The sequence below is a fragment of the Cebus imitator genome, unplaced genomic scaffold (genome assembly GCF_001604975.1).
Source record: "Cebus imitator isolate Cc_AM_T3 unplaced genomic scaffold, Cebus_imitator-1.0 Scaffold392, whole genome shotgun sequence".
Classification (NCBI taxonomy): Eukaryota; Metazoa; Chordata; class Mammalia; order Primates; family Cebidae; genus Cebus; species Cebus imitator.
Window position 1 is genome coordinate 1,865,549 of NW_016107707.1, and position 18,319 is coordinate 1,883,867.

At 41.5% G+C, this 18,319-nt stretch overlaps 2 protein-coding genes across 6 annotated transcripts in view; both read left to right on the plus strand.

The window, feature by feature from the left end:
• The window catches only part of LOC119468208 (translation initiation factor IF-2-like), a 7,932-nt gene extending 5,362 nt beyond the window's left edge, over positions 1-2,570 (plus strand). The window contains exon 2 of the mRNA XM_037731345.1: positions 1,104-2,570. The gene's annotated coding sequence lies outside the window, so the exon portion shown is untranslated. The remainder of the gene's footprint in view (positions 1-1,103) is intronic.
• The window catches only part of NIPA2 (NIPA magnesium transporter 2), a 30,806-nt gene that overhangs the window by 5,012 nt on the left and 7,475 nt on the right, over positions 1-18,319 (plus strand). For all 5 annotated transcript variants that reach the window (XM_017508506.2, XM_017508508.2, XM_037731344.1 and 2 more), the window contains 4 exons: positions 7,004-7,235; positions 8,874-8,930; positions 15,871-15,961; positions 17,634-17,794. In XM_017508506.2, the coding sequence (XP_017363995.1) occupies positions 7,097-7,235; positions 8,874-8,930; positions 15,871-15,961; positions 17,634-17,794 (448 nt within the window). In that variant the 5' untranslated portion in view covers positions 7,004-7,096. The remainder of the gene's footprint in view (positions 1-7,003; positions 7,236-8,873; positions 8,931-15,870; positions 15,962-17,633; positions 17,795-18,319) is intronic.

Below are 18,319 nucleotides of genomic sequence, written 5' to 3' on the forward strand. Positions count from 1 at the left end.
CTTTGTCTCAAAAAAAAAAAAAAAAAAAAAAAAAGAATACTAGACCATCTTTGCCTGTTCCTTAAATTATGTGTTTTCCACATTAAGAAGGTGGACCAATTTCGTAATTTTGTTTTCTTTGAGATGTATTTATTTCATTCTTGACATGCTTTATATTTAGTGGAAGTGTACAAATATGAGTAAAATTAATTGTGAAAATTGAGTTTTTTAAAATCTAGAGGGAAGAAGCAGAACAAAAACATCAGCTGGGTGTGGTGGTGCGTGTCTGTGGCCCTGTGGGTCTGAGAGGCTGAGGCGGGAGACTGCTGCAGCCCAGGCATCGAGGCAGCACCACTGTACTCCAGCCTGGGCCACAGAGCGGGACAGGGCCTCAAAGCACCAGGAAAACACCCCACACATAAAGAATGATAAGCAGAAAATCGTAAGGTTCTTTAAAAGTGTTTAAAACTTCAGTAGTTTCTTTTTGGAATTTTTAATTCTCTTAGTTGTGGAATCTTTGAGGATGGTCCCTTTGATCATCTTTACAACTCCTTGCCTGGCAAATAATAACTGCTCAGTGTTTGTTGAGCAATGGCCACAGCTGGGATTACTCCCCTAAGTCCCTCTAAGTAATTTGGGCAGGTTAACCAGCTGGAGCTTCCCATCTGTGGTTGGGAACCTAGTTGAAGTGAAATTTAGCAAGTTTTATTGTTTAGCTGTTTTTAATACTGGCCCTGCCTCATGGCTAATCCTTAAGAATAAAAAATACTTCTGTTGCAGGCTCTCCCAGCTGTGATTGACCTTCAGTTACAGAGAGAGGGTGCAGAGTGGGACCAGGTCTGAGAATAGTGAAGCAACTCCTTCCTTTTAGGACATTCCCTCTGATGTCCTATTTTCTAACTGTAAGTCAGAATGAGATCACTTATTTTCTTGGTGGCAGCAGGCTGCTTTATAGTTTGAAGGCTTGCAGATTTTATGTTGGCGTCATCCCTCACCCCTCCACACATACACACGGGTATAGTTCCATGAATGAACAAAGAAAACAACTGAATAACCTTATTTGGTGATAAGCCTTATTCTAGAAAGGCTTGTAAATCAAATTTGCTACTCTAAATGAGTGCCTTTTGTGAGGAAACCACCACAAAAAACCTAAATAGTTGTCTTTAAGGAACTTAAAGAGTTTACCTTGAAGATAGAACAGTGATTGAGAATTAAATTTAAAAGGCTGACTGAATAGTGGAAAGAGGAGAAAATGCCTGTTGGCTGGAGCCAATTGCAGAAGGCTTTGTAGCCCAGCGTAAGGTGCACCCTGGCCTTGAGTGGAGAACGCTGTGGGTTGCAGGAGGAGCTGGGGGAGGCCTGTCTGAGGGGGTCAGGTCAGCTTCCTGTGCTGGGAAATGAAGTGGGCAGGAGAGGGGTGGCTGGTCAGGGGACTCTGGAAATCCATATGCACACGATGGACCCAGCTGGTCAGAAAAGGCTTTCTCTCTGCTTTTGGTGTTTGAAATGTCCCATAACACATAGATTAAAATAAAAGGGAAAGGAGAAATAGATTTTAAATAGCATCATGAAACTTTATGTAAAATAAATGTGGAGAAAATTTCATATGATAGCCTTAGGTTAGGAATAATTTTTAGTGACCTTAGGATTAAATGAATAAAATTCCATTATATATATTGTTTTAATCACCTCTTTACCTCATCAGTGGGAGAAGGATTTCCACCCCACAATACTAACACTGGGCAGGTGAGATGGACAGAAGTTTCCTAGTCTTTCGTTCTGAATGGAATGGAGAACCAGGGGCTGCAGGCAGCAGGCTTTGTGGTAACAGAAGTGCCTGTGGTTCCTGCAGAAAGGCTTTAATAATCGCTTTAATAATTCCTTGGGCTGGTGGGGCAATGGGGCCTACTCCTCAGGCATAAGCAGGACCTGTACCTGTGCCTGGTCACTGTGATGACAATTGTTTGGCAGCATAGGGAGGGAAACTTGAACTGAGTTCGTTAAAAGTTCTCCCAGTTTTTGTCAGATGTCAAGGCAACATGTGATATTGGGTCTTAATTTTAGACCTTACACCCCATGTATGTAACTTGCATTTAGTGAAAGATAACATGAAGTGTTAGTAAATATTAGTAAATTAAGTAGTTACAAATTAGTTATTTGAAAGTCAGGCTCATAGTATAAATAAAATCTGGATGGAATGCAGTGGCTCACACCTATAATCTAGCACTTTGGGAGGCTGAGGCAGGCAGATTGCTTGAGCTCAGAAGTTACCAGCCTGGGCAACATGGTGAAACTGTGTCTACAAAAAGTATCAAAATTAGCCAGGTGTAGTGTTGCACACTTGTGGTCCGAACTACTTAAGAGGCTGAGGTGGGAGGATCACTTGAGCCTGGGAAGTCGAGGCTACAGTGAACCATGATGGTGCCACTGCACTCCAGCCTGGGTGACAGAATGAGACCATGTCTCAAAAAATTTAAATTTGGATTTGTGAGTCTGTTGTTATACTGGGGTTAGAATTGTAGATAAACGGCTGGGTGTGGTGGCTCAGGCCTGTAATACCAGCACTTTGGGAGGCTGAGGCAGGCAAATTACCTGAGGTTGGAGGTTCGAGACCACCCTGACCAACACTGAGAAACCCCCGTCTCTACTAAAAATATGGAAAATTAGCTAGACTGATGGTGCATGCCTTTAATCCCAGCTACTCGGGGTGGGGGTGGGAGCGGAGGCAGGAGAATTGCTTGAACCTGGGAGGTGGAGGTTGTGGTGAGCTGAGATTGTGCCATTGCACTCCAAGCTGGGTGACAGAGAAAGACTTTGTCTCAAAAAAAAAAAAAAAAAAATTATTCCATTCATCCATATTCACCCAGAAAACATGTATTAAGACCTATTTTGAGTCGACCAGATAGTATGTGCATAGGCTAAAAGGGTGAATCACATGCGTGAGCCCGGGAGTTTATGGGCTCATAAACACGAATCAACAGGTCATGCAGGATGTGTTGGGAATAGTGTAAGCACAATTGTTTTTTTGTTGCGGTCTTTTTTTTTTTTTTTTTTTGGATAACAAGTCTTACTCTGTTGCCCTGGCTGGAGTGCGGTGGTGTGATCTCTCGCCACATCTGCCTCCCTGGTTCAAGCGATTCTCCTGCCTCAGCCTCCTGAGTAGCTGGGATTACAGGCATGCACCACTATGCCCAGTTCATTTTTGTGTTTTCAGTAGAGGCTGGGTTTCGCCTCCCAAAGTGCTGGGATTACAGGCGTGAGCCACTGTGCTCGGCCCTGCAATCTTATATAGAAATGATTGTTCTTGACATCTTGTTCCCAAGTTCTTCTACGAGGTAGAAGAACTCTTGAAATGTGTTTATGTCAGTGAGACTCACCTGTCTAGAATTGTTCCATAGGTATGCTGAAGTTAACTTGAGGCTTGAGATGACCAGTGTCTGGCACATAAAGTGGGTAAAGCCTTGTTTATGAGCCAGTCTCCCTCACCAGACTGTTTAGCTTCTTTGTTTTCATGTATGTATCTGTTAATGTTGTAACTTACCCAAGATCTCACCCCCAGCTGGAAGCAAGAGGGGTCTCCAAACTCCCCACCTGAGACTTTTTTCATGGAATCATCTTGCCTAATGAACGGCACGGAGAGGACTAGGGATACTTTTCCAAATTAAGGGGGATGTCAGTTCTGGAAAGCTTTCAGGTAGACAGTCTTACTCATGAGATTATGACTGACGCTATTAAGAACTCAGTACCTTTTTGACTTGAGTGACTTCTTTCAGTGTTTCAGTATTATTTTGTCTTAGGTTGTGGGGTGACCTTGCTTTTGGGACTTTGGTAGTTTCTACCTTGGCATTCTTATACCTTTTGAGCACTGATGATTGTATTTTAAAAATGATAATATGGAAATGTTCCAAAATAGACAAGAGCAGATACAGTAACACAGTGAGCTCCTGTGCATCCATCACCCATCTTTTACTCATCACTGAATCCCTGTTTTCTACAGAAAATTTTTGGTTTTTCAAAAATTAGGGTGGAAGTTTTATACTTGTAGTAAGCCTGTTGGTGTGTAAGAGTTAGCTGTCTTGGTGGCATATAGGAATAGGCACTTGAATCATTCTCACAGTTCTGTGAGTCACTGGGACGATTTTGTTCTGTGCCTTTCACTGTGCCCTGTTGTGATCAGGAGATGCTCTTCAAGTGGCTGTGGCAGGGTGTGAAGGGGTAGGCAGAAGTAGAAGAGCCCTCTAGGGGTAGACTCAGAACTGGCACTCTGTTGCTTACACCTGCCTCCTCTTGGCCAAAGCAAGCTTGATGGCCAAGGTGCAAATCAGGGGTGAGGGAGGATAGTCTTCTCATTGAATCATACAGGAAGCATATGTGCTTTGATGGGCAAATCAAAAACATTAGCCTTTTTCATTTCTTGGGAGTAATACCAACTCAGTGTGATAATGTTGTCTTTACCATGATTGTAGTATTATCACTCCTTATGTAACTATCTCTTGTCTCTCTTCTTTGTGAAGACTAAAAGCTATCACTTTTATCTAGATAGCTTAGCATAATGAACACTCAGGGCGTACGGCATATATCCAGTAAATACTGGTTGAGTGGATGGATAAAGTAATTGAGGGGCCAGGTGGACAGCAAGTTAAGTTGCTTTGGTTAAAAGCCAGTGTCTCATAACTTGAAGAGTGGAAACACTTAGCTAGTTAGGGTCCTGACTGAATTGGAGGTTAGTTTTGGGACTCAGTAGTTAAACTGTGGGACTAAGAAATCCCAAGATGTGCTAGAAAGCTGGATTGGCAGTTATAACCAGTCATAAACCTTGTTGCTAAAAACTGTTTTTTCTCTGCTATCCACGCTGTGCCTTAGTTCATTTGTCAACTGAGTTTATGAGTTGGCCATTTGGGGAAAAAAATTGCAGTCTTTGGGAAGCCTGTGCTTCCTTTCTGGTCTTGAGGCTTGAGCCCTTTAGGTGTCATGGTCCTCATGTTCTCTAGAGGCCACCGGTACCATCCCACACACCCCAGCAGACACCTCTCCGCAAGAATCGTTATCCCCTGGTAACAAATACTGTGAAATCTTCTCAGAACATGCCAAAATAAGCTAAATAAATAAATTAGCATATGTTATATCCACGTGTTGCTAAGAAGAAAACGTGTGGTAAGACAATTTTGAGTTTCTTTGTATAGATTATTCAAAAGGACACATTTGAGAACCTGATAAATGTATTTATAAACCAGATTTGTATATTGTTATGCCCAGTTTTTTATTCTGCATTTATTTTTTTTTATCAGAATTTCTTTTTATTTTTATTTTTAATTTTTTAATTTTTTTTTTTTTTTTTGTTTGATTTTTTTTTTTTTTTTTTTATTTTTTTTTTTTTTTTTTTATTTTTTTTTTTTTTTTGAGACAGAGTCTTGCTCTGTCACCAGGCTGGAGTGCAGTGGTGCAATCTCGGCTCACTGCAACCTCTGCCTCCTGGGTTCAAGCGATTCTTCCGCCTCAGCCTCCCGAGTAGCTGGGACCACAGGCGCATGCCACCACGCCTGGCTATGTTTTTTTGTATTTTTAGTAAAGATGGGGTTTCACCGTGTTGGCCAGGATGATCTGCCCACCTCGGCCTCCCAAAGTGCTGGGATTACAGGCGTGAGCCACCGAGCCCGGCCTATCGAAAGCTTTATTAAGACTAGAACCTTTTTTATTTATTTCTTTTTTATTTAAAAAAAAAAAGAAAAAAAAGAATAATAATAAAAAGAATGAAGGAGAGGAAGAAAGAGCAAGCGGGAGAGAAAACGGGAGTGTTGCTTTATCACCCGGGCTAGAATGCAGTCTAAAAATGGGTGTGCCTATAATTGTGCTTGATAATGGAGACCTGAAAAAAATGAGGGAAGAAAATAACAAACAAGCAGCCAACCAATATTTCATTTAAACCTGTAAGTAGGTGTGATATGGTACTGATAAAAGTGTGTATTTTGTGTATTTAAAGTGGAGAGTTCTATAAATGTTTATTAAGTTTACTTGTTCCAGATCTGAGTTCAAGTCCTGGATATTGTTATTAATTTTCTGTCTCATTGATTTGTCTGATACTGATGTTGAAGTCTCCTGCTATTATTGTGTGGGAATCTTAAGTCTCTTTATAAGTCTTATATATCTGGGTGTTCCTGTATTGGGTGCGTATATATTTAGGATCTTTAGCTCTTCTTGTTGCATTGATCCTTTCATCATTATGTAATGTCCTTCTTTGCTTCTTTTGATCTTTGTTGCTTTAAAGTCCATTTTATCAGAGGCAAGAATTGCAACTCCTGCTTTTTATTTATTTATTTATTTTTGTTCTCCATTTGGTTGGTAAATCTTTCTCTATCCCTTTGTTTTGAGTCTTTGTGTATCCTTGCATGTGAGATGGGTCTGGATGCAGCACCGATGGGTTTTGGCTTTTTATCCAATTTGCCTGTCTGTGTCTTTTGATTGGGGTATTTAATTGATTTAAATTTAGGATTAATAATAATATATGTGAGTTTAATACTGCCATTTGATGTTAGCTGGCTGTTTTGCCTATTAGTTGATGTAAATTCTTCATTATGTTGATGCTGTTTACTTTTTGGTATATTTTTAGAAAGGCTGATACTGGTTGTTCCTTTCTATGTGTAGTGGTTCTTTTAGAAGCTCTTATAAAGCCGGCCTGGTGGTGATGAAATCTGAGTTCTTGCTTGTTCACAAAAGATTTTATTAGTCTTTTGTTTTATTTTGATTTTATTGATTTTATTTAGTCTTTTACAAAAGACAAGAACCTTTTAAAAAAAATATGGGATCAGAGTTTGATTGTTTTAACTTGCTTTTATATCATGATCCTAACTTTTGTCATAATTTGAAGAAATATACAGATTGGTGCTATATTTAAATAATAAATATATTATCAATTATTAGTAATGAAGGAGATATTTTTTAGAAGAGAAATGGAGTAAAATTTTGAATTGCATGTGTGCTGTCATGAGCATTCTGTGAAAACCTCATTTCATTTTGTATTATTTAGATTTGAAGACTGCTTCATTCTGCCTCCATTACCAGTGGTTTCTCTGTTCTGTGATCAATGTGATTCACAGGAACTTCTTAAGTAACAAACGAAATGAGCCAGGGGCGTGGAAAATATGACTTCTATATTGGTCTGGGATTGGCTATGAGCTCCAGCATTTTCATTGGAGGAAGTTTCATTTTGAAAAAAAAAGGGCTTCTTCGACTTGCCAGGAAAGGCTCTATGAGAGCAGGTAGGTTATGCCTTGTGTGACTTTGAAATGACTTCAGTGTGTACCTACATACGCAGCTTTTTTGATTGTAGAAGACCACATCTTCATTCCTAGTGAGTGCATTTGGAACTTTAAACTGTTCAAGAGTTCTAAATGTTTACAAAATTGATGTTTGGTTATTCACAATGAGAAAAGAAGTGAGAAGATGTCATAATTAGTTAACTCAGTCTTGCAGTTATCATCAAAGTAGAAACAGGGAGCAATGACAAATTAGCATACAGCATATTCTTTAAATTTTGATATGCCTGCAGGTTAGGCTGGTCATGGTGGCTCATGCCTGTAATCCCATCACTTTGGGAGGCCAAGGCAGGCAGATCACCTGAGGTCATAAGTTCTAGACTAGGCTGGCCAACATGGTGAAACCCATCTCTACTAACATACAAATACTGGCCGGGCGCAGTGGCCTGACTTGTAATCCCAGCTACTCAGGAGGCTGAGGCAGGAGCTTGAACCTGGGAGGCGGAGGTTGCTAGTGAGCCGAGATCGAGCCACTGCACTCCAGCCTGTGTGACAGAGTGAGACTTTGTCTCAAAAAAAAAGTTCTTGGTTAGAATCAGAATTTATTTTCTTTTGTTTTTTGTTTTTTGGTTTTTTTTTTGGAGACGGAGTCTTGCTCTGTCACCCAGCCTGCAGTGCAATGGCCTGGTCTCAGCTCATTGCAATTTCTGCCTCCCAGGTTCAAGCGATTCTCCTGCCCCAACCTCCCAAGTAGGTGGGGTTACACACGCCTGCCACCACACCTGGCTAATTTTTGAGTTTTTAGTAGAGACGGGGTTTTACCATGCTGGCCAGGCTGGTCGCAAACTCCTGACCTTGTGATCCGCCCACCTCAGCTTCCCAAAGTGCTGGGATTACAGGCGTGTGCCACCACGCCTGGTCAGAATTAGAAGTTATTAGAGACTGGACTCTTTTGTCCATGATAGTAGAAGTTCTGGCTTTGACCTTCGACATTTTGGCAGGAAGGAAAGAGAGTGTTTCCCTTGCTTGAAGAGTATCCAGTTTAGTGAACTTCCGGGTGGTGTAGGTTGTTTCTCTAGAAATCACTGACAAGTCATAAGACCCTGTGGGGTAATCAGGGTGATTGGCTCCACTTTTGACTCCTCTATCAGGGACATTCATGGTAGCCTCAGTGTAGTGGCATTATGGTCACGTCCCATTATTCTGCTCTGGCTTCATTTCTAGACCTGATTGGACCTCATGAGGAGACCTGCTTTGGCAGTAAACAGTACCACGATTCTCTCTTCCCTGTGCCATCTCTGTGGCCAAACCTAATTCAGCAGTCTCAGAAACATGAAATGATAGCCTCTATGGGGTTTAGTGGACAGAGGAGAAACAAACTGTCAGCATCTGCTGCTCGTTCCCCCAGTCCCTGATGCTTGGTCCTGAGGCAGGTGCTCTCACTGTTCGTGGTGGATATGCTTCATTTACTTTGGCAAGATAATCATTAAGCAATTGTCAGAGAAATCCCCTGAGTCATGCAGAAACCTTTATTTAAAGTAGCAACTGAGATAATTAAAAGCTGTCATTATTCATAGTTATTATAATTTATACAAGAGTCTGACAGTCTTCCATAGATGTGAAATATCTTTTCATTCACAGGACAAGGTGGCCATGCATATCTTAAGGAATGGTTGTGGTGGGCCGGACTGCTGTCGAGTATGTATAAAGAACATTGCAAGAAAAATATGATGGCTTTATATTAAAGTATTTGCATATGGTGTTATAGTCTCATTACTAGCAAGTTTTAAAACTTTAAATCTTGTTTTTTAATTAACATAATTGAAATAATATAATTTAAAAGTTCAGCAGTTTAGTAGCACTTTCTTTTTTTTTTTTTTTTTTTGAGAGGGAGTTTCGCTCTTGTTACCCAGGCTGGAGTGCAATGGCGCGATCTCGGCTCACCGCAACCTCCGCCTCCTGGGTTCAGGCAATTCTCCTGCCTCAGCCTCCTGAGTAGCTGGGATTACAGGCACGTGCCACCATGCCCAGCTAAATTTTTTGTATTTTTAGTAGAGATGGGGTTTCACCATGTTGACCAGGATGGTCTCGATCTCTTGACCTCGTGATCCACCCGCCTCGGCCTCCCAAAGTGCTGGGATTACAGGCTTGAGCCACCGCGCCCGGCCCAAGCCTTTCTGTTTCTTATACCCTAATAGGGCATTTAAGTGGAATGACGAGGCCGCCTTTTTACCCATCTGATTAAAACATGTTTGATATGCCTGTGTGTTTTTAAAATTTCTGCTCAATGTAAGAAGGTAATTTTGAAAGTGAAAGTTAAGAATTCTATTTTAGTTTGTTCCCCCTGCGTTTGTTCTCATTCCAAATTGAAAAGAGGTATTCATTTGATAAGAGTTACCAAGTAAAAATACAAAAAATCCTCATGCCTATATTGGTGATTCCCTTTGAAAAGGTACATGGAAGAAAATTATTCTGAAGACACTGACCCCTGACTGTTCAGTCAGCAAATACTTACTGATCAGTGTTGTACCCCAGGCATTGTTCTAGGTGCTGGAGACACTTTAGTGAGGAGATCTCCACCCACATGAAGTTTACATTGTAGATGGGAGACATCAAACAAGATGAAGAACTCAAAATGTGTGTGTGTGCGCGCCTGAGTGTGGTGATAAATGCGAAGGAGAAGGAGTATTATGAAACGGAGGTTAGACAGGTTTATTAGTGTGTTAGATTGGGAGGCAGGGCCAGCCTCTCTGAAAGACCCTTGTGTGATGATGTAAAGGAAGCGAGTGATCTGCCCAGACGATACATGGGGGGAAACACTGGAAGCAGGAGGAAACTGCAGCTGTGAAGGCCATGGTGTGGGGCGCATGCCAGGCCCATTAGTGTGAGATAGACAGCCCTCAGGGACTCACCTGGTGTTCATACCTCTCTCTAATCCCCTTTCACAGTGAATCAGTGCAGGTCAAAACAGTGTGATCCAAGAATACCACAGAAGTGATGACGTTTGCCTTCTAGGCACTACAGCTTTTTCCTTGATGCCTTGAATTGCTCACTTTGAGGGAAGCCAGCTGCTCAAGTGTATGAGGACACTCAGCAGGTTGGGAGCTCCCGGGCTCTCACTTTGCCAGGACTCCCTTGCTGGTCCTGAGAGTGAGCACCTCGGATACGGGTCCTCTGGCTCCTACTCAGCCTTCAGATGACTGCAGCCCTGGCTTTAATCTTTTTATTTACTTATTTATTTGAGACAGGGTCTCACTCTGTTGCCCAGGCTGGAGTGCAGTGGCATGATACTGGCTCACTGCATCCTCATCCTGCCAGTTTCCACCTCAGCCTCCCAAGTAGCTGGGACCCCAGGTTCATGCCACTAGGCTGGCTAATTTTTGTTTATTTTTTACAGAGACGAGGTCTCACTGTGTTACCTAGGTTGGTCTTCAATTCCTGGGCTCAAGCAGTCCTCCTACTTAGCCCTCCCAAAATGCTGGGATTATAGGCATGAACCACCACACCCTGCCTTAAATCTAGGCTTTACCCTCTTGAAAGACCCTAAGTGAGAACTACTTACTGACCCCTTTCTAAAGTTTTGACTAACAGGAACCAAGGGGGTAAATGGTTATTGTTGTTTTAAACTGCCAAATTTTGGGGTGCTCTGTTAAGCAATATTAGATTACCAAAACTTTGGGAAACATTAAAAGGGCAGGTGTAGGAGTCAGGGAGTGAACGTAGGGGAAAGTTGCAGGAAATAAGTTCAGAGAACTCAAGAGGCCCCGATCATGTGGGGCCATGTAGGTAAACGAGAAGGATTTTTTTTTTCTCTTTTTCTGAGATGGAGTTTTGCTCTTGACGCCCAGGCTGGAGTGCACTGGCGTGATCTTAGCTCACGGCGACCTCCACCTCCCGGGTTCAAGTGATTCTCCTGCCTCAGCCTCCTGAGTAGCTGGGATTACAGGCCTGCACCATCATGCTTGGCTAATGTTTTTTTTTTTTTTTTTTTTTGGAGACAGAGTCTGTTTGTCTTGCCCAGGCTGGAGTGTAGTGGCACGATCTTGGCTCACTGTAAGTAACCTCTGACTCCCTGGTTCAAGCGATTCTCCAGTTTCAGCTTTCCAAGTAGCTGGGATTACAGGCTCATGCCACCATGCCCAGCTAATTTTTGTATTGTTAGTAGAAACAGGGTTTCGCCATGTTGGTCAGGTTGGTCTTGAACTCCCAACCTCAGATGATCTGCCTGCCTCGGCCTCCCAAAATGCTGGGATTACAGGCATGAGCCACCATGCCTGACCAGTTTTGTATTTTTAGTAGAGACAAGGTTTCTCCATGTTTGTCAGGCTGGTCTTGAACTTCCAACCTCAGATGATCCACCCGCCTTGGCCTCCCAAAGTGCTGGGATTACATGTATGAGCCACCCTGCCTGGCCTTTTTTCTTTTTGTTTTTGAGATGGAGTCTCGCTCTGTCACCCATGCTGGAGTGCAGTGCCATGATCTGGGCTCACTGCAACCGCCCTCTCCCAGGTTCAAGAGAATCTCCTGCCTTAGCCTCCTGAGTAGCTAGATTACAGGCATCCGCCACCAGGCCTGGCTAATTTTTATATTTTTAGTAGAGACGGGGTTTTGCCATGTTGGCCAGGATGGTCTCAAACTACTGACCTCAGGTGATCTGCCTGCCTCAGCCTCCCAGAGTGCTGGGATTACAGGCGTGAGCCACTGTGCCTGGCCCAGGACTTCTCTGATGAGAAGTCGTTAGAGACTTCTGAGCAGAGTGATATGGTTAGTCTTAGATTTTAATAGGATCTGTCTGGCTGCTGTGTTGAAGCATAGCCTGCATAGGGACAGACGCAGAGAAAACCAGGTAAGAGGCCATTGCAGTAATCAGGTAAGAGGCGGTGATAGCATTCCAGTGTAGTAGCAGTGTGGTGAGAAGCGGGAGAATTCTGGATCTGTTTTGAAGGTAGAACTGACAAGATTTGCTCATTCACCAAAATGTAGGGTATGAAAGACAAGAGTTCAGGATGGTAAGACTGCAGGAAGGACCTGGGCCGATGGTGTGGGGGTGGGTAGCAGGAGTTTGATCTGGATGTGTTAAAGTTAGAGATGCCTGTAAGATATTTAAGTAGATTTGTGAAGTTGGTAGATCTCAGAAGAATAACCTAGAGAAAATTCTGCTCTAGAGGTAACTGCAGACTCTAGAGGAGGTAGCTGAGAGAGTGAACCTTTGAACGGAACTAACACAGCTCACAGTCTGGTGCTGCCAAGAGCAGGAGCCACCACCTGCTCTGACTCACAGACACTACAGATATTGGAGGTATCATGACCCCAAAACAAATGTTTTCACCACAAGTAACTGTCATTCTAACAATAAACTAGACTATAATGACATTATAGATTTGCAAAACAACTAGAAATTACAGAATTAAAAACAGTAATGAAAATGAGTGAATTGACTTAACAGTAGGTTAGGTATGGCTGAAGAAAGTCTTCGTGAACCAGAGGCAGTTTGGAAGAGATTGTCTAGATTGAAGGAAGCAAGAAAAAAGGATAGAAAATATAGATAAGAGGGTTATGCAGCTTAGGATTCAGTAAATAGTTGAAGTCTCAGTAAAAAGGGACACAGAATCAGAAGCAATATTCTAAGAGAAAATGGCTGAGAATTTTCTGAAACTGACCAAAGTTATCAAACCACAGACCCAAGAAGCCCTATAAAACCTTCACAGAACCTGTGAAAAGCAAACTGGGCCTAAACATAATCATGGTAAAACTGATGAAAAGCAAAGACAAAGTATCTTAAAAGCAGCCCAAGAAAAACCTCATATTTCCCTGAAGGGGGCAGCAGATTGACAACTGAGTTTCAGCAACATTGGAAGAAGAAATCAGTTGGAAATACAGCTTCAAAGTGCTGAAAAAGTAGCTGGCAGTAGAATACTCAGTGAAAATATCCTTGAAGAATGAAACTAGGCTGGGCATGGTGGATTACATGCCTGTAATCCCAGCACTTTGGAGGCCCAGGCAGGTGGATCACAAGGTCAGGAGTTAGAAACCAGCCTGGCCAACATAGTGAAATTTTTGTATTTCTGTCTCTACTAAAAGTACAAAAAATCAGCTGAGTGCAGTGGTGCACACCTGTAGTCCCAGTTACTCAGGAGGCCAAGGCAGAATAATCTCTGGAACCTGGGAGGAGGAGGTTGCACTCCAGCCCGGGCGACTGTGCAAGACTTGATCTAAAAAAAAAAAGAAAAAAAAAAAGAAACTAAAAACATGTTTTGGATAAACTGAGAATGTAATTATACTAAAGCAGATTTAACAGAGTATTCAGGCCGGGCGCAGTGGCTCACGCCTGTGATCCTAGCACTTTGGGAGGCCAAGGTACACCTGAGGTCAGGAGTTCAAGACCAGCCTGACCAATATGGTGAAACCCCATCTCTATTAAAAATACAAAAATTAGTGTGTCCAGGTGTGGTGGCTCACGCCTGTAATCCCAGCACTTTGGGAGGCCAAGGTGGGTGGATCACCTGAGGTCAGGAGTTTGAGACCAGCCTGGCCAACATGGTGAGAGTAAAAATATAAAAAATTATCCAGGCATGGTGACAGGTGCCTGTAATCCCAGCTACTTGGGAAACGGAGGCAGAAGAATTGCTTGAACCCAGGAGGTGGAGGTTGCAGTGAGCCGAGATCACGCCAGTGCACTCCAGCCTGGGCGAAAGAGTGAGACTCTGTCTCAAAAACCAAACAAAACAAAAACAAACAAAAAACATCAGTCTTAATGGAAGTTTAGAATTACAGAAGAGAAAAAAATACAGGAGGAAAAGTGATGAGTACGTGAGTACATCTGAGTGAGTGCTGATGAATAAACATGAGAGATGGCTTGTGGACTTAAAATATCCTTGCATAAAATTTAAACAATAACTGATAATCAACTGGAAGGAAGAAAATGGATTCAGAGTTCTAAGGTTAGAAGTAAGTGAAAATAACCTTGAAGAATGAAACTAGGCTGGGCGCGGTGGCTCACACCTGTAATCCCAGCGTAATTGAGAAGGAAATAAAGCTAAATATTAACATTAGACTTGACAAGTTAAGTATACATATGAAAAAACTAGAGTATTCAGTTAAAAAAAAAGTGTGTAATTTCCTAATTAAAAAGCTGGGCTGGGCGCAGTGGCTCATCCTGTAATCCCATCACTTTGGGAGGCTGAGGCTGGCAGATCACAGGCCAAGAGATCAAGTTGACCATCCTGGCCAATATGGTGAAACCTCATGTCTACTAAAAATACAAAAAAATTAGGTGGACGTGGTGGCACACGCCTGTAGTCGCAGCCACTCTGGAGGCTGAGGCAGGAGAATTGCTGAACCTGGAGGCAGAGGTTGCGGTGAGCTGAGATTGTGCCACTGCACTCCAGCTTGGCGACGGAGCCGTCACAAAATAAAAAAAGTTTCAAGAAAGCTTTTTCTTTTCTTTAATTTTTTTTTTTTTTTAAGAAGTCAATTAGAGATAAATAGGAATTAGAGAATAGAGATTATCCTGAATAAAAAGATATTTCAGGCATTGCTACCTAATTCCTGGATTGAATTTTAATCGTTAACAAACCATGTTTAAAAGGCATTTTAGGAATTAAAAAGGAGAGTGTTTACTAAGATAATAAAACGGACAGAGTATAAATGATGATTGTCCTAAGTTTAGCCAACAAAAGATTTATGTCTGAAATGTATAAAGAATTACCTTAAATCAATAGAAGAAAACAGATAGAAGATAAACTTGAACAGTAATTCCCTAAAAGATTTCGCAGGGTCAGTAAACAAATGAAAATGAGAAAAGCAAAGAAAATGTAGCAGAGTCGTCCCATACCCCTAGCAGATCAGCAGGGCAGAATTGGAGCTAAAGGAGCTCTCATATGCTGCTGAGTGAAAATTGGCATAACTGTTTTGGAAAAACCAGAAGCCAAGAAGCTTCCTTTTTGAGATCATGCCTCTGCCCTGCGTAGGATTCCTCAGTAGCTTTTCAATTTAGGTAATTCCTTAGTGGGACTTAATTTCCAAGTGTTCTCAAGTTTCCTTATCAGAGAGCCCCTATCTAATGCCATGACACCTAGTAGGAAACTTTCTCTTTCACTAACACTTGCTGTTTTTCTTCATAACACTTTTAACTTCTTGGCACATGTGCCTAGTTTGTCTTCCCTCACTGAAAGTTTTATGAGAGCAGAGTCTTTGTTTTGCCCCCTGCTGTATTTCCTGATCCTGGAACAGGACCTGGCATATCTCAGGATTCGCATTTTTAAAAAGAACCAGTGAAAAGGACTTGGGAGAAGTACCTTTACGTTAATGTTGGCTTCTTTTAAGTGATTTTTATTTACTGCCCTAGGATATAAGTATCTATTTAAAATTTATATTAAAATGCCTTTATGTCAGCATGAACTACATTTCTTCAGTTAGATTATAGATATGTGGTGTTTCTTGAGTGTTTCTAATTGACTTGGACTCTTACTGTAATGTTGGAAATTTACAGAACCATAACCCTTATTAATAGATTGGAGAAATATGGAGGTTACTAAATTCAGTTGAAATAATCTATAGATATTGTATAAAATGCAGGCATTTTCAAGTTGTGTACATACATTCTTATCTGAGATAGTTTCTTTTGTCTGTCTCCAAGTGGGAGCTGGTGAGGTGGCCAACTTTGCTGCTTATGCGTTTGCACCAGCCACACTAGTGACTCCATTAGGTGCTCTCAGCGTTCTAGTAAGGTAAGGACACGACATTTTTCATCTAGAAACAGTAGTGAGTATCTTAGTCTGTAAAATATTAATTACCATCTGATTACATGTGTTCAACACAATTTACATTTTAACAACCTGGAGAACTTTGCTTTTTACACTATGTAGTACTTGCTTTTAAAACGTTATTTTCTGTGCATAGGCAAGCTATTGATTTGTGGAAGAAAATCCTTTGTCTTCTTGTATTCAGAGCCAGTCCTAGTTCTACTTCGAGTTCAGTTTTTTAAAATTCAAAGTTGGCCGGGCATGGTGGCTCACGCCTGTAATCCCAACACTATGGGACGCTGAGGCGGGTGGGTCACCTGAGGTCAGGAGTTTGAGACCAACCTGACTAACATGGTAAAACCCCGTCTCTACTAAAAATACAAAAATTAGCCGTGAACGGTGGCGGGTGCCTGTAGTCTGAGCTACCTGGGAGGATGAGACAGGAGAATTGCTTAAACCCGTGAGGCGGAGGTTGCAGTGAGCTGAGAATGCACCACTGCACTCTAGCCTGGGCTGCAGAGCGATACTCCATCTCAAAAGTAAATAAATAAATACACTCATCTTAGCATTTATCTTTGAGTGCATGTGCACTTTGGTAGGGCTTGGTAGGTGATGAGTATATTTCTATGCCTGGCCTGGGGTGCTTGTTTTGAATGAGGATCTAAGACTTGTCCCATTTCTGCTTTTCAGTGATTAGCCCAAACATTGCTAAGCCCATATTGAAGTCTGGATCTTGATTACTGTTCCCAAAGTGGATTGACTAATTTTTATGTTTTTTTTTTCCCCCAAAAAAAACACTGTATATAAAATGGGGTTATGGTATGTTATTGCCCTTTACCCTTTATTTTCTTTATAGTAGACTGTTACTGTATTTATTGGTTTATGCTGTATTTTCTTTGTAGGGTTAGCTAAAACTAGCTATAAGTTATTAAAACCTGATAATTTAATAGGCAAATTGTATGCAATTAAATGAACACATAAGAGGGGTGCATCAACCAGTTGAAATAACTTAAGACTGAGCAAATTTGAAGCGTTGGTGGTTTGTATATAGATTCTTTTACTTATTTATTTTTTTCCTTTTTCCTTTGGAGATGGAGTCTCACTGTGTCACCCAGGCTGGAATGCAGTGGTGCGATGTCGACTCACTGCAACCTCTGCCTTCCGGCTCCTGCCTCAGCCTCCTGAGTAGCTGGGATTTATACGTGCCTTCCACCATGCCTGACTGATTTTTGTATTTTTAGTAGGAGGTTTCACCATGTTGGCTAGGCTGGTCTTGAACTCCTGACCTGAGGTGATTGACCTGCCTTGGCCTCCCAAAGTGCTGGGATGACAGGTGTGAGCTACCATGCTTGGCCTGGATATAGGTTCTTAATTAGGATATAAATTTATACAAATTCGTTCTTTATTATAAATTTCATATCGACTTCTTGCAGTGGAAAGATGTTAAGTGTACAGATGTAGTGTATGATGAAGCAAATGATTCCCTGGAAACATTTGCATGTTATGACAAAATATACTTTTTTATTCCCTTGGCGAAACCAGAATCTTCATAAGTTCACGCTGTTTTGAGTTCAATGATTTAAATTATGAGTTTTATTGGTATTTGTAAAAGAAAAGTAGCTGATTAAAGTTCTCAACCTTTTTTCCTCTGTTTTAGTGCCATTCTTTCTTCATACTTTCTAAATGAAAGACTTAATCTTCATGGGAAAATTGGGTGTTTGCTAAGTATTCTAGGATCTACGGTTATGGTCATTCACGCTCCAAAAGAAGAGGAGATCGAGACTCTAAATGAAATGTCTCACAAGCTAGGTGATCCAGGTAAGAAAAAGAAAAGTCTTATTAGTCTTCCTGCAGTTTACTTTTTAACGTAGTTTTTACTGTAATCAGAATTCGGTGTGACATAAGGAGAGAGAACTCGTCCTTCCTGGTAGAAGAACAAATCGTAGTCGTCTTCCCTGCTTTCTCTTATCAGCCCCAAGCCAGTGTTTCTTCTGTTCTTTAACTCTGTATTTGTGAATTGCATGCTTATATTGCTAGTACTTAATTCCTTGGCTTTAGGCATTGTCTGTTTTCTCTTTTATTGTTTATTTTATTTTATTTTTTTGAGATGGACTCTCACTCTGTCACCAGGCTGGAGTGCAGTGGCATGATCTGGCCTCACTGCAACCTCCGTCTCCCAGATTCAAGCGATTCTCCTGCCTCAGCCTCCCGAGTAGCTGGGATTATAGGCGCACACCACCATGGCCAGCTAATTTTTGTATTTTTAGTAGAGACAGGGTTTCACCATGTTGGCCAGCATAGTCTTGATCTCTTTTTTTTTTTTTTTTTTTTTTTTTTTTTTTT